We start from the raw sequence: 14,839 nt of genomic DNA, 5'->3' as shown, positions 1-14,839 counted from the left end.
CCAGCAATTCTGCTACTTTGTGGTGTGTGTACAGAGTCATAGGATAGCCCAGGGTTACAGATGATGCCTTTTCATATGCATAGTACAGCGCCGCCAATCCCTGATAACAGGGTGGATACCCCTGAGCCACCTCATCTAGTCTCGTATTGTAGTATGCTTTCAGCTGCTTTGCTTTTCCTGTGCCTGTCTCTTGTGTTAGAACTGCTGTGACATAACCCTCCTGTTGGTTCGATACATACAAATGAAAAGCCTTCTCGTAGTCAGGCAAAGCTAATGCTGGTGCTGACTGCAATTCCTGCTTAATAGTACTGAAAGCTATCTCTGCCTCTCCATTCCACTGTAAGCCGTTCTTCAAATTTGTATGTCCTGCTTCTTTCATTATCTTTCTCAAAGGTGCCACAATCTCAGCATATTCTCCTATCCAATCTGAGCTGTACCCTGCCGTTCCCAAAAACGTCATCATCTGCCCTACAGTCTGGGGTTTTGGGGCCTTAGTTATTGTCTCAATCTGATCTGGTGCTATCGCCTTCACTCCCTTGGATATTACCCTGCCTAAGTATTCCACTTGCTGCGTGCAAAATTGCAAGTTTCTTTTTGGATACTTTATGTCCTCCATGCGCCAGCTTCTCTAACAGAGTTATAGTGTCCTGCTCACACTGTTCCTTACTGTGGGAGCAAATCAACAGGTCATCCACATACTGTAACAATGTACTTTCCAATGGTATGCCCTCTAGGTCTGCCTTCAACACCTGATTAAAAACATGTGGTGAATGTTTAAACCCTTGCGGTATTCTGGTATAGGTATACTGAGCACCTCTGTAAGTAAATGCAAACAGATACTGACACTGGTCGGCCAGAGGAATGCTGAAGAAAGCTGAACACAAATCAATCACTGAAAAGTAACTTGCTTCTGGTGGAACATTAGTCAAAAGCGTGTGGGGGTTGGGGACTACCGCAGGCCAGTCCTCTACCACATCATTTACCACTTGCAAATCATGCACCAATCTCCACTTAGATTTATCTGCTTTTAAGACCAGCAGCAACGGGGTATTGCATGGATTGTTTGTTCTTTTAAACATTCCTATATCAAGCAACCCCTGCACTGTCAATGCTATTCCCTCTTCTGCTTCTGGTCTTAGAGGGTATTGTGGTCTCCTGGGTGGAATTGCTCCTTTTTCCAGCCTTATTTCCACCGGACTAGCTGATTTTATTTTCCCTACGTCTGTGCCATGCTGTGACCACAGAATAGATGGCAACTCATCTAACCTTCTATCTTTCTGCTGGCCTTTTTCCTTTCCCAGCAATGGCATGTGTGGTTGGGGAGTTATTTCAACCTCTCTCACTGTCCCTACCATATCTACACTTACCATTATTTTAATGCAATTGTTGTCTTCTGATATCCACACTTCTGGCGTGATTTTCCTCCACACTGTTACGGTTTCAGCACTCTTAACTAAGGGTCCTAAGTCTTTAGACTGATATCCCTTGTTTACCAACAACGTTACGTGGGGTGCAGCCTCCGGTATCCTGTACCATTTTTCTAAAAAGGTGTTCCACTTAACTTGTAAAGCTGCCCCTTGCTTTCCAATTATCACAGCCTCCCCTTCCAGGTGCTGTTGGGTACATGCCTCCAGGTGCCATCTCTCCTCTAACTCCCTGTTCTGAGTCTCGTCAAAAATCACTGTACAATGTAGCTCAGATTTGGGCATTACAGCCCTGGGTAATATAGCCTGCATGCCCTTTTTCCATTTTTCCCAGGTTTCCTGAATCTGATCTGCGATGTCTCCTATCCAAAAGACAATTAGCCTTCTTGTCTTCTTGCACTATCAATTGAGCCCCTGCTCTTTCCACACTCAGCCCATTTCTGGTGCATTCTAATTTTAATTCCAGTTTCAATAAGGCATCTCTGCCCAACAAATTAATTGGAGTTCCTTTAAATACCTGCACCGGCAAAACAATTCCTTTATTTCCCATTCTCAACTGCACTGGAGCCGTGCACTGTGTCAACTGTGTTTTTCCCCGAGAACCCTACCGTCTTAATAAACTTTCCTGGCATGGGAAGGTGAAGGGCATACTGTGGCTGTACACAAGTGTACGTGGCTCCAGTATCTATCATCATTGGTGTCAGTTGCCCTTCTAACATAACCTGAACAATGGGTTCCTCGTCTGCATCCCTTGTTATCATTGGGTAATGTCCCTTCCCACTCAAGTTCTCGGGACACCCCTAATACCTTGCATAGGGGTTCACAGGTCCGCTTGGGCCTGTGGGGGCTGGTCCTTGGCTAAACTTTAGTTCCCTTCTTATCAGTTCCTGCTGGTGTGTGACAGGCCATGGTGTAAACGGACAATCTCCTCTCATGTGACCTGGCTGATTACATCCCCAGCACAATCTCTCTACCTCTCTTTCCCCCTGTTTCCTCACTGTTCCCCTCTGCCCATAGCTCCTCTGTCCCCCTCCTTGGGACTTCCAGTCCTGTCTGGGCTGTTTGAATTTAGTCTGTTCCTGACAGGGCATTTGTGGGAATGCTCCTCCAAAGACGTTGATTATTGGCATGGGGTTTTCCAGCCCTTGTCTTACAGTATGATCGGTTCCTCCATATAGCGGTGCTTCATCCAGTTCGATGGTTGTCCTCAGACCGGTGGTTGCTGGCAGCATCTTTTTGCTTTTCTCTTTTTCCTTCTTTCTGAGTTCTTCGAGCTGCATTTGTATTAACTTTCTTTGCACCTCTTCCTGCTGCTCAGCCAACCGTTTGCCTTTCCAGTATTTCTCAACTGCATGGACTACGTGGTCTCTAAATTCTTGTGGGGTCATTGACGTCAGCCCAACCACTTCCTCCAGTTTGGATTTTACTTGCGGAGGCATTGCATCCAAAATGCTATGTCGGAACAGTGTGGTGATAAATAAACTATTTTCCACCTCTTGCTCGGTCTCCAGTCTCCACCTTTTCAACTGGTTTTCTACGTAGGCTGCTGGGTTTTCATTGTCTCCCAGTGGATCCCCCTTTAAGGCTTTGGGGTCCAGTTTGGGTGGATAAAGCTTCCTGAGGGCCTGCCATACCCTCTGCCTCACTCTGTCAAACCCGTCTCCATCAGTTCTCAGGTCGTTCGAGTTTACTATGCCAACCATTTCCATTAGTTCGTTAAATTTGGAGGTTCCCATCAACCTTATCAATAGTGTCTTCAAATCTCCCATAGCCAATAATCGTCCCGCCGTTTCTTCTTCAAAGGCTCTAATCCATTTCCCTGCTCCTTCATGTAGATTGGGCAGAGTGTTTTCAGCCCTTCTAGGTCCTGGGATCCCCAAGGGATGTACTGCACTTGTCCTGATCCTTTAACTAACAACGGCATCATTCTTCCTCCTTCTTCCCACCTGCCCTGGCTCTCCTCCTCGCCTGACTCCCCATCTGTCTCAGGGTATGTCTTTACTACCTCCCACACAAATTTCTCCGGGGTCCTCTTCTTCCCTCGGTCTCCCTGTGGAGTCCTTCCTTTCTGACCTGATTCAATACTTGGTTGGCCCCTGGAGTATTTTTCGCATCTCCTCTGGCAATCCCCTCTCAGTAACTTATCTAGCTCTCTCTCTACTTCCGCAAGTCGCTTCCCTACTGCCTCCTTCTGCTCTTCTAGGCTTCTGCCTCGTACCTCTTCCCCACAAATTCTCGCATCCTCTCTCTCTCCACTTAACTCTTGCTCCTTCAATGAGTCACCTTCTCTTTCTTCCTGTCCGTGTCTGTACACCTGTGGCAGGGACTCCTCATGATCCTTACTCGTGCTTGATTCCCTTCTCTCTGTGTTTCTCCAAGACTCTCATCTCCTATCTTTTTTCCACTTCCTCTTGAATGCCTCATCTCTTCCTGCCCTGATGAGCCACTTTCTTTTCTAGTCTGTTTATTTCTACGGTATAACCGATACTGCTCATACTCCTTTTCCTTTCTCAAGTATTTCATCCGTTCAATCTCTTCTTTCATTTCTCTCTTTGCCTGTTCCACCTTTATCCTTTCTGCCTGTATCTCCTTCCATATCGCCGCTTTTTCCTTCTCGTATTGTCTTTTTTCCTCCTCATTATCCCAAACTTGTACTTCTCCCTGTATGTTTACTGTTCCCGTCAGCAGGGGGCACTGCTTAGGGGTTCCTTCCTCATTATAGGGAGGGGGCTTTTCTGTTTCTTTCGCATCCGGGTACGGAGCTGAAGCCAGCTTCTCACTGTACCTTCTCTCTCTTTCTAACAGGCTGTTTCTCCAGCACCTTAGTGTCTTCCTCGCTTGTAATCAATATTCTACCTGTCCTTCTCCGCTTTTCTCCCTCCGTTCTGAAGAGTTAGCACTTCCATTTCTCGTTCTCTTTTTTGCCCTCTTAGATTTATCTTTTGGTTTGTAATTTTTAATTAGTGCCTCCATTTCTTCGCACAAGCTTACATCAAACGTTCCTTCTCTTGGCCATTTTGTGACCAGGTTTTTGGTTCTCTTTTCCCATTTTTCTGAAGTTTTTGTGATCTCATATTTATTTACCGGGATTTTTTTGCTCAGAATCTCTACTGCCGTTCCTTTACCTGTCATGTTGTTCTCTCTTTTTTAGGTATTTCAGAGATTCACAGTTCGTTTACTGGATAATATTATTTACTCTAATTCTATGCCTAGTCTATCGTCTATCTACCAGCGCTTTAAACTATGTATTGGACTGTCCTTGTTTCCTATTCTGTTCTGCCCGTACAGACCTCTACTTAGAGCGGTATCCACAGAACTTTCTCTTTGCACCTCATCTATTCAGACCCTTATCTCTTAAGGCGGTATCCACGAGGATTTTCTCTATTTTCCTTTCCCTGCCCGTTCAGACCTTCGTTTCATATGAAGCGGTATCCACAGGGATTTTCTCTATTTTTCTTTCCCTGCCCGTTCAGACCTTCGTTTCATACGAAGCGGTATCCACAGGGATTTTCTCTATTTTCCCTTTCCCTGCCCGTTCAGACCTTTGTTTCATATGAAGCGGTATCCACAGGGATTTTCTCTATTTTCCCTTTCCCTGCCCATTCAGACCTTCGTTTTATACGAAGCGGTATCCACAGGGACTTACCAACACCACATGAAATTTTTCTTCACTTAACTTCTTATTAGCTTATTTGTACTTACCCTCACTGCAGTGTTCTTGATCAATCCTCTGAGCCTCCTGTTAACCCCCAATTCTGCCAGTTTCTTTGGACCGGAGAGACCCTTCGGCAGTGGTTCCACACTTCTGAGACTCCAAGACCTCCCCAAAACCAACAGAATTCTTAGTCCAAATTGTCGCAAAAAGCGCTTACCTTTTGTTTGGGTGCACCCTTAATTCTGTTAGCCTTGTGGGGGTCCCTAGAGGACTGGGAAGCGTCCCTAATCTGCCGTTTCCTTTCCGCGGGTCTCTTTCCGGTCCTGCCACGGTCGCCAATTTTGTCGTGGTTTTTCGTGCCCCACAAACGACCAGGAGACGCAGAAGATTCTTCAAGAAGTATTAAACTTTAATTCGCAAATCAAAGCTGAGACAGTCATTGAGCTAGTCGCTGATTGCCCACTGATCCTTGTACATAGCATTTTTTATAGCAATCTCCTGGTTTAGTTGCATTAGCATATCCAATCGGTCTACAGTTGCGTATCACAAGTACATCCGCCACTATTGTTTCTACCCATTGACTTAATCGTGTTCTAATCTACGTCTCTTTGCTACCTCTCATTAACACACCATTATAATCTATATCTCTTAGCTAGCCTCTCATTAACACCCCATTATCTTCTACATTCTTAAGATTTCATTCTCCTACTAAATTGGATACATGCGTAGCAAATAGCAAACTCAAAGCTGACTACATAATCTACATCTCTTAGCTAGCCTCTCATTAACACACCTTTATCTTCTGCATTCTTAAGATTTCATTCTCCTACTAAATTGGATACATGCATAGCAAATAGCAAGCTCAAAGCTGACTACATAGTTCTGGTTACACAGCAAACAATGCAACTTTTATACTCCAATAACGTCAACGATTTAGATGAAGGCATTGAGAATAACATCAGCAAATTTGCTGATGATACTAAGTTGGGTGGCAGTGAGACATGTGATGAGGATGTTAGGAGAATTCAGGGTGACTTGGATAGGCTGGGTGAGTGGGCAGATACTTGGCAGATGACGTTTAATGTGAATAAGTGTGAGGTTATCTACTTTGGGAGTAAGAACAGGAAGGCAGATTATTATCTGAACGGTGTAGATAGATAGATAGATAGATACTTTATTCATCCCCATGGGGAAATTCAACTTTTTTCCAATGTCCCATACACTTGTTGTAGCAAAACTAATTACATAGAGTTAGGTAAGGGAGAAATACAAAGAGATCTAGGAGTCCTTGTTCATCAGTCACTGAAGGTGAATGAGCAAGTGCAGCAGGCAGTGAAGAAGGCTAATGGAATGTTGGCCTTTATTACAAAGGGAATTGAGTACAAGAGCAAGGAAATCCTCTTGCATTTGTACAGAGCCCTGGTAAGACCACACCTGGAGTATTGTGTACAGTTTTGGTCTCCAGGGTTAAGGAAGGACATCCTGGCTGTAGAGGAAGTGCAGCGTAGATTCACGAGGTTAATTCCTGGGATGTCTGGACTGTCTTACGCAGAGAGGTTAGAGAGACTGGGCTTGTACACGCTGGAATTAAGGAGATTGAGAGGGGATCTGATTGCAACATATAAGATTATTAAGGGATTGGACAAGATAGAGGCTTTAAATATGTTCCAGATGCTGGGAGAGTCCAGTACCAAAGGGCATGGTTTGAGAATAAGGGGTAGGTCATTTAGGACAGAGTTAAGGAAAAACTTCTTCTCCCAGAGAGTTGTGGGGGTCTGGAATGCACTGCCTAGGAAGGTAGTGGAGGCCAATTCTCTGGATGCTTTCAAGAAGGAGCTAGATAGGTATCTTATGGATAGGGGAATCAAGGGATATGGGGACAAGGCAGGAACCGGGTATTGATAGTGGATGATCAGCCATGATCTCAAAATGGCGGTGCAGGCTCGAAGGGCCGAATGGTCTACTTCTGCACCTATTGTCTATTCTCTTCAAATATTCAAGGAGCCATGATGGTTTCATTGCATCATTTGAAAAGACTTTTTCACACAACAAACATATCGGTTGCTTGGTTCTGGTATAAATCCATATTTCAGATACTCCGCACTATACTGTCCAACCTCGAGCTCTGCGATCAATAAATGGGAAAGTTATGATGTCATCATAGCTCAGGTCTAAACTGACTCTGCCTGAAGGTATATATAGTCAGGTATTGATATCTCGGTTGGGCCATGGGCTAGAGAAATGTGGTCAAGCCATTCAAAAGGAGAGATTCTGAACTTCAGCCATTGAACACCATAGCCTAATTCAGAGGAATTGCATCACTGCATGACTAGAGTATGAGAATCATAATAGCAAACACTGTACTGCTGTAGTGAATGGCAATAATGCATGGGTCAGCTGTGAAAATAACACAATATCTTGTCCAGATTTCTAATAATATGCTAAGTACATAAGTGTCACATTGCTTTTCAACAAGTAGAACATGCCTTGAGCAAAGTCTAAGAGAAAAGTGGGTTAGCAAGATCTGAGGTAATTACGTGATCATTGTAATCAATTGTGAGGCACTGAGGATCAAATAATTATAATAAGTAATTCATTTTCTAAATTAGTCTAATCCCTCAGCTTCCCCCTGCCTTTATTGTCCCTTAGATACACTGACCCCCCCCCCCCCCCCAGTTGGGGTGATATTGCCCACTTGGGGAACCACTGAAGTAGCATTAGGAAAAGGAAGGAGTATTTTCTGGATCTAAATTTCTAATCTAACACCCAGGTTAAGATTTTTACTGCTATGCTGCAGTATTTCATTTTATTTCTATAAGAGCAGTCTGTTCTACTTTTAGCATGTTTGGGTTTGAGCTAAACATAAGGCTATGTTGTTCAACTTAGAAATGTTGTGTCAGCCAATCAGGATTGTGGAATTGGGAGAAAATTCTAGAGAACGCTGGGCAGAGAGATTTTTGTGACAGACACTGGTGTGGGTCAAGGGCTTTTTGGCAGGAGCTGGGAGAAGGCAGGAGAATAGGTGGCTGAGGATGCTGTCCCTGTTACACAAGGTGCTTTGTGCAGATGAATGGCTTCAAGTAAGAAGGACGAGAATACTCCCGTGGGGGAGCCCATTTGTTCAAGGTGATCCCGAGTGACATTTGGAAAGTAGTGTGAGCTTTCCTGCAGACCGTGGGTCCAGCGCGTGAGTTCAAGGCAACTTCAAGATGTGCTCCAACTTGTGTGCATATTTGGACTGAGTTAACTGTAATGGGCCCTTTTTATTTCCTTTTTCCTACTAACTGATAAAGCTGACATATGTAAATACAGTTTCTTTTTAATTGTATGCAGTGTACAATCTGTTATTTTTTGCCAACGGCTAATTGCAAGGGGACAATATTTACACAGTATTCACACAGATTGGGGTTTGGGTGGTTGCAACAACCCAACTTCTCAGTTTTGGTGGGACTGAAGTCATACTGACCCTAGACACACAGAGTCTGAGAAAAGTGGTTTTCTCACTGCTGTTAGTGAGGGGCTAATGAGCTGCATCTCGAGAGACACCAGGAATAAGACATTTCAGTAATTCAGAAATTTTAGTGGTTTTCCTGCAATAGATCAATAAGTTTAAAATGTTGCCAGATGCAATACTTGCACTGAGTTGGTAGCCCAGTTTCCCTTCATTTTTAGATTGATTCTCAAGCCCATTTGAAATCAGTCAGTTTAAAATTTTAGAAATGGTTACAGCATGAAAGGAGGCCAATTGGCTCATCAGGTCCATATCAGCTCAATGCAAGGGCAGCCCCCTCTTTTCCATGTAGAGTAACTCCAGTATTTCTGTCATCTCTGAAATCATTGGCGTAACTCATGTCTGACTAAACCTTTGTTCCATCAGGCTGGCTACAAGAGCTGGAAGCCATTCTCTGACTGGAGTCAATAAGAAAGTTCATCATAACTTCCTAGCTCTAGTAACTATTCCCTCTCATTATAAGTCCTAACTCTGGATCTCACTGAATTGAATTGAATTGACTTTATTACTTACATCCTTCATATACTTGAGGAGTAAAGATTTTTACGGTCCATCTCCGTCTAAATGTGCAATGTGCAATTTATAGTAATTTGTAATAAATAGTATGAACAACAGGACTGTCAATATAGCATAGAAATACAATTGTATCAGCATGAATTAATCAGTCTAATGGATTGGTAGAAGGAGCTGGGCCGGAGCCTGTCGGCCCTGGCTTTTACACTGCGGTACCGTTTCCCAGATGGTAGCAGCTGGAACAGTTTGTGGTTTGGGTGACTCGGGTCCCCAATGATCCTTCAGGCCCTTTTAAACCCGTGTCTGTGTAAATGTCCTGCATAGTGGGAAGTTAACATCTACAGGTGCGCTGAGCTGTCCGCAACACACTCTGTAGGGTCCTGTGATTAAGGGAGGTACAGTTCCCATACCAGGCAGTGATGCAGCCAGTCAGGATGCTCTCAATTGTGCCCCTGTAGAAATTCCTTAGGATTTAGGGGCCCATACCAAACTTGCTCAACTGAGGTGAAAGAGGTGCTATTGTGCCTTTTTCACCACACAGCCAGTATGTACAGACCACATGAGATCATCGGTGATGTTCATGTTGAGGAACTTAAAGCTGTTCTCCCTCTCAACCCCAGATCCATTGATACCAGACCTTGTGTTACCTTGGGCAATGTGAGAGGGAGGGGATGGTTTTCGGGGTTCTGATGATTCTATCGTTAATTCTATGGAGTTTCTTGTTTAGTGGATGTCTGTGAAGAGTAATTTCAGGTTGGATACCATATACATTCTCATATTAAATTGAACTGTTTGAACCCAATATTTCATCCAGTGGGCAAACATTTGATCTAGGTACAAGCTGCTTTTATATATGGTAAATGCCCTGCAGAAATTGCAATACTATGGTATTTTTGTCTTGCAGATAACATTGATGATCCAACGGGTAATTTTCGTAGTGGGCCACTGACTGGTTGGAAAGTCTTCCTGCTGCTGCTTTGTGCATTGCTTGGGATCATTGTGTGTGCAGTGGTGGGTGCTGTGGTCTTCCAGAAGCGTCAAGAGCGCAACAAACGATTCTACTGAATGACAAGCTCTGCAGCAGGCCTTTAAAATGTGAAGTGTTCCTTTTCTACACTGTGGTTTCTATCACACAAGGTGTTTATATCCAGAATGGAGAAGACAAATCAAAACTATTTTCATATGTTTCTATCATAGATATGGGACTTGTGATATTAACAAGTAGAGAAAACAATGAACGGATATCACATAGCTCTCTCCCTCTGTCACTTTCTGATGGGGACCGTGCTTCCTTTTTTAACAGACATGGTTGTTATGAGTACAAATGATTTTGGTTTGTTTAAACTGTTCCTGAAATGTTGGGCTTGTTTGACCTGATTCCTTTATCTACCGAACCTACCCTTTTATCAGATGCGCAGTCATCAGGGTGACAGAGTTTGCTTAAGTGGTTCCATTCTTAATTGGGGCTGCATGTTCTGATCCTGTTCTGTTGCTTACTCCAGATTAGCCTCTGTCCTGTTCATTGTTGCTCAGAGTCTGCCTCTGGCTTTACCACCATTTGAATTTGATTCTGGTTTACACTCTGGCTCTGACCTACTGCTCTTGCTCTCAAAGGCACACCTGAGTGTGGAAGCAGGTATGGATTGGGAATTTCAGAAGTTCCTTTTTGGTTGTGGAAATTTGTTTAGAGTTTTAACAGTATTGGAAACAGGATGAGTTTTGGCATGTTCCTCCTAATTTTCCCAAATGGGGTTCAGTAAACATTCAACTATTCTGTTTAAAAACTGTGCTGTGTCACCCACTCATCTGCTTCACGTTATCACTAGCTTCAAATCGAGGCACAGAACATTTTTTGCAAAATCTTTTTTAATCCTAGAGCCTTAAAACTTTATCTTCATCCTTCTTTTCTCTTACAGTGATTTACAGCTTTAAATCTCAACTTTGTTATCAACTGGCTACTGCCTCCTGGTTTAATTTTTTTAACATCACAGTAGGATCTTTTATTATTGAGCTTCAGTGAAAGGAGCAAACTCTAGTTTCATCCTACCATGTTAGAAGGATTAACAAAGTGATTCTATTTTAATTGAGTTATACAAGCTGCTGCATTTGTCAGAAGTTATATTGGGATTGATCAGCTTTTAATGAACTGATGTGTTTTCTTGCACTCTTCTGTGGGCCAGGGTAAACTGTTTTAAACCTGATGGCTCCTTAATAATCAGTTCAGTTGGGCAGTGCATAGGAAGTTTTCTTAAAGTCTGAAGATGTTCAGCTTTGGGAAAAGGCAACAACACAAGTTGTATTCATGTGTGATTGTAGTTACAGTAACGTAAACTGGAATGTAAGGAGCAACTTTGTGTGATGGGTACTGATAGAAATAAACTGCTAATTCCCAATTGCTTTTGGCTGGAGACTTTGTTCTTCCCTTTAATAGCTAATGTTTCAGCATTCAAAGCTACTTCTTTGAACTCTGAGCTAAGGAAAATTACTGTTTTATTCTGGTCAAATTCTTTTGCTCCAAAATATTTGTCTGGTGGATTCACAGTGATCTCTGAAGTAATTGGTGAGTTCCTCCTAATCCTTGTGTATTTTTAATGTTGGTTGTACTGAGAAGGCTTTTGTGCAGTGCTGTCAGGTATGGAGTTAAGAATTATGATTAAAAATAGGGTGTTAATTGTTGGTATTCATTCTCCTAAAACCAAACAATTTGCATGCTATTTACCACCTAGCAGCCAAAGCCAGAAAGTTGTCCAGATTCTGCAACATATTGGCTTTAGACTCAGGAGCCAAGCACTGCAGTAATCGCAATGTTTAACTTTTCTGGTATTTAAAGTGGAGGGAATTGAGTTTGAGAAGCAGAGCAATATGGAGAAATAGCTCAGAGGAGGAGTGGAGGCCTGCATAGATCAACCATGATCACATTGAATGGCGGAGCAGGCTTGATGGGCCAGATGGCCTACTAATATTTACTTCTGTACCCCCAGGTAATTTGGTTCTCTCCACATGATATTGAGGAATATTGAGAACATCTGTTAGAGTTACAGCATTCTTCTGCTGTAAGACTATTGCTTGTATAATAATCCCTTTTACAAAGTGCTAGAAGCCTCACACTGATTATGCTGCACAGATGCAAGTGTGAGCACATGCCATTCATAAATGGGGAATGACATGGTGATATACAGGGACTGAGATACAGGGAAACCTGACAATTCTGTTGTATGTAACTTGCATTTGAAATTCTTGCTCTTTAAGCAAAAGTATTAATGTAGTTTTAATGCCAGAAAAAAAGACCTGGCATGGAGTAATTACCAAGCCCAGAATTGTTCATGCACTGTCATTACAGAGGTAATGCAGTAAAAACACATGACCAACTTGCTATTTAATAGCTAAGTGAAAAGAAAAGATGACAAATAATACACAAGTTTGCCTGATATATATTGACAAACAGATGACTACAGCAACAAATAGAATTGACATGAATTTATAATGGAAAACCGTATTTGACAAACTTAGCACTTCCTTGGGATGCAGCAGGAAAGAATGTTTATGACACCAGCTGCTCTGATTCATAAGGATTTTATAAGGGCAGAAAGGACATTTTATAAGATCCCATATTACATTTTGACTCAAATGGTGTTTCCTGTTAACAAGTGGGACTGGTAAAAGAAATGTGAGGTATCTTCTTTGGAGAGAAAGAAACGTTCTGTTTCAGGTTGATCAGATTTCCAGCATCTGAGTATCAGAATCACATTTATTATCATGATGTTGTGGTGAACTACATATACCTGTCTGGACACGCCCCCCCCTGCTGACTGCTCCTGTGGCTCCTCCCACAGACCCCAGTATAAAGGCAATTGGAGCCACAGACCCTTCCTCAGTCTCCAGGATGTTGTGTGATGGTCACTTGCTGCTTGTGCTTTCTTCCAGCCAATAAAAGCCTACCTTAACCCACGTCTCAGAGTTATTGATGGTGCATCAATTTTATTGGCTGGAAGTTTTAAAACATGGAAAGCATTTTACATCTGGAAAAATTGGACATTGATCCTCAAGACACAGAAGCAGCTCTTGCCTTTGAACTCTGGCTTGCATGCTTCCAATCATACTTGGAACAGATTCCCGTGACTGAGCCCGCTATTATGCACAGAATCCTCCTTTCGAGGGTCAGCCCGAAAGTTTACTCCCTTATCAGGGACTGGCCGACCTACCAAGGGGCACTGGACGCCTGCAAAAGACAGTACCTGCGGCTGGTGAACACCGTCTACGCAAGACATCGCTTAGCGATGCGGCGGCAGCGAACTGGTGAGTTGAGCGGGGAGTTTCTCCGAGCCCTACAGACACTCGTGCGGGCCTGCGACTGCAAGTGACTGACAGCGGAACAGCATGCGGAGCTTCTGGTACGAGACACCTTCGTTACGGGGATCACGTCAGTGTACGTGTGCCAGCGGCTGCTGGAAAATGCCGATTTTACCTTACGCTCGGCGATCGAGATGGCCGACACGCTGGAGGCTGCCCTGCACAACGCTGTTCAGCCGCGCGATCCCCCGCCGGTTCCATGGACGCTGCAGACCCCGCCGCCCGCGAGCGAATCCACCACCGCTGCTGCCACTCGCGAGTCCACGAACTCCCCAAAATCGACCACAGCTGCTGCCAGTCGCAAGTCGGCACAGTGTTACTTCTGCGGACTCGAAAAGCACCCCCGAAAACGCTGCCCGGCCCGAGAAGCTACCTGCTCCAGCTGCGGAAAGAAGAGCCATTTCGCCAAGGTCTGTAAGTCTAAACCACGAGCGGGTTCGGGCAGCGCCGCATGTGCGGCATGGGGGTCGCCATCGTGGTCGCCGCCAACTTGCCTGCCCGCCTCGTGCGAAGCATGGGGGCGGCCATCTTGGTCACTGCCATCTTGCCTGCCCGCCACGTGCGAGACATGGGGGCGGCCATCTTTGTCGGTGCCACCTCGCCCCGCCTCCGACCCACGGGTGTTTACCGGGCACCAAGACGGCGGTTCTACTCTGGCCTCCGTAACCCTCAACCAAAGCGCCCCACACCAGCTTGCAAGGTCAATGATGGAGATCCTGGTGGACAGGTACAGGACTAGCTGCCTGTTTGACACGGGCAGCACTGAGAGTTTTATTCACCCGGACACGGTGCCACGCTGCGGACTCGTGACACGGCCGGTAAGCCAGAGGATCACCATGGCTTCTGGGTCGCATTCCACAGACATCCGGGGGGGGTTGTGTAGTGACATTGGTGGTGCAGGGCACAGAATATCGGGACTTTGCGCTACTGGTCATGCCTCAACTGTGCGCCCCTGTGCTATTGGGGCTGGACTTGCAGAGCCACCTAAAAAGTGTGACTATGGCATATGATGGGCCCCTCCCACCACTCACTGTCAGGAACCCTCAGTTTTGTGGGACTTCGTCATATACCCCGCTACTGACCACGCACACACACCAACCAACACATCCCACCCAGCACCATGACGACAGCTGCGCTACCGACACCACTTGCAGCCTCTCCACCCTCAAGATCTCTCCCCCACCGCTGTTCACCAACCTGACCCCCGACTGTAAACCTGTGGCAACTAAAAGCAGGAGGTACAGCACGGGGGACAGGGCCTTTATTCAGTCAGAGGTGCAGCGGCTGCTCAGGGAGGGGATCATTGAGCCAAGCACAAGTCCTTGGAGGGCCCAGGTGGTTGTTGTTTGGACCGGGCAGAAATATAGGATGGTCGTGGACTATAGC

General features: G+C 44.7%; 1 protein-coding gene across 1 annotated transcript in view; it reads left to right on the top strand.

Annotated features, from left to right (window-relative positions):
• Nucleotides 1-11,496, top strand: part of lman2 (lectin, mannose-binding 2) — a 60,781-nt gene extending 49,285 nt beyond the window's left edge. Inside the window, exon 8 of the mRNA XM_073067915.1 lies at nucleotides 10,008-11,496. Coding sequence (XP_072924016.1) covers nucleotides 10,008-10,168 — 161 coding nt within the window. The 3' untranslated portion in view covers nucleotides 10,169-11,496. The remainder of the gene's footprint in view (nucleotides 1-10,007) is intronic.
• Nucleotides 11,497-14,839: the final 3,343 nt, after the last annotated feature.

Source organism: Hemitrygon akajei, chromosome 15, assembly GCF_048418815.1.
Source record: "Hemitrygon akajei chromosome 15, sHemAka1.3, whole genome shotgun sequence".
Classification (NCBI taxonomy): Eukaryota; Metazoa; Chordata; class Chondrichthyes; order Myliobatiformes; family Dasyatidae; genus Hemitrygon; species Hemitrygon akajei.
Note: the sequence above shows the minus strand (reverse complement) of the source record. Positions and strands in the feature narration are given on the sequence as shown.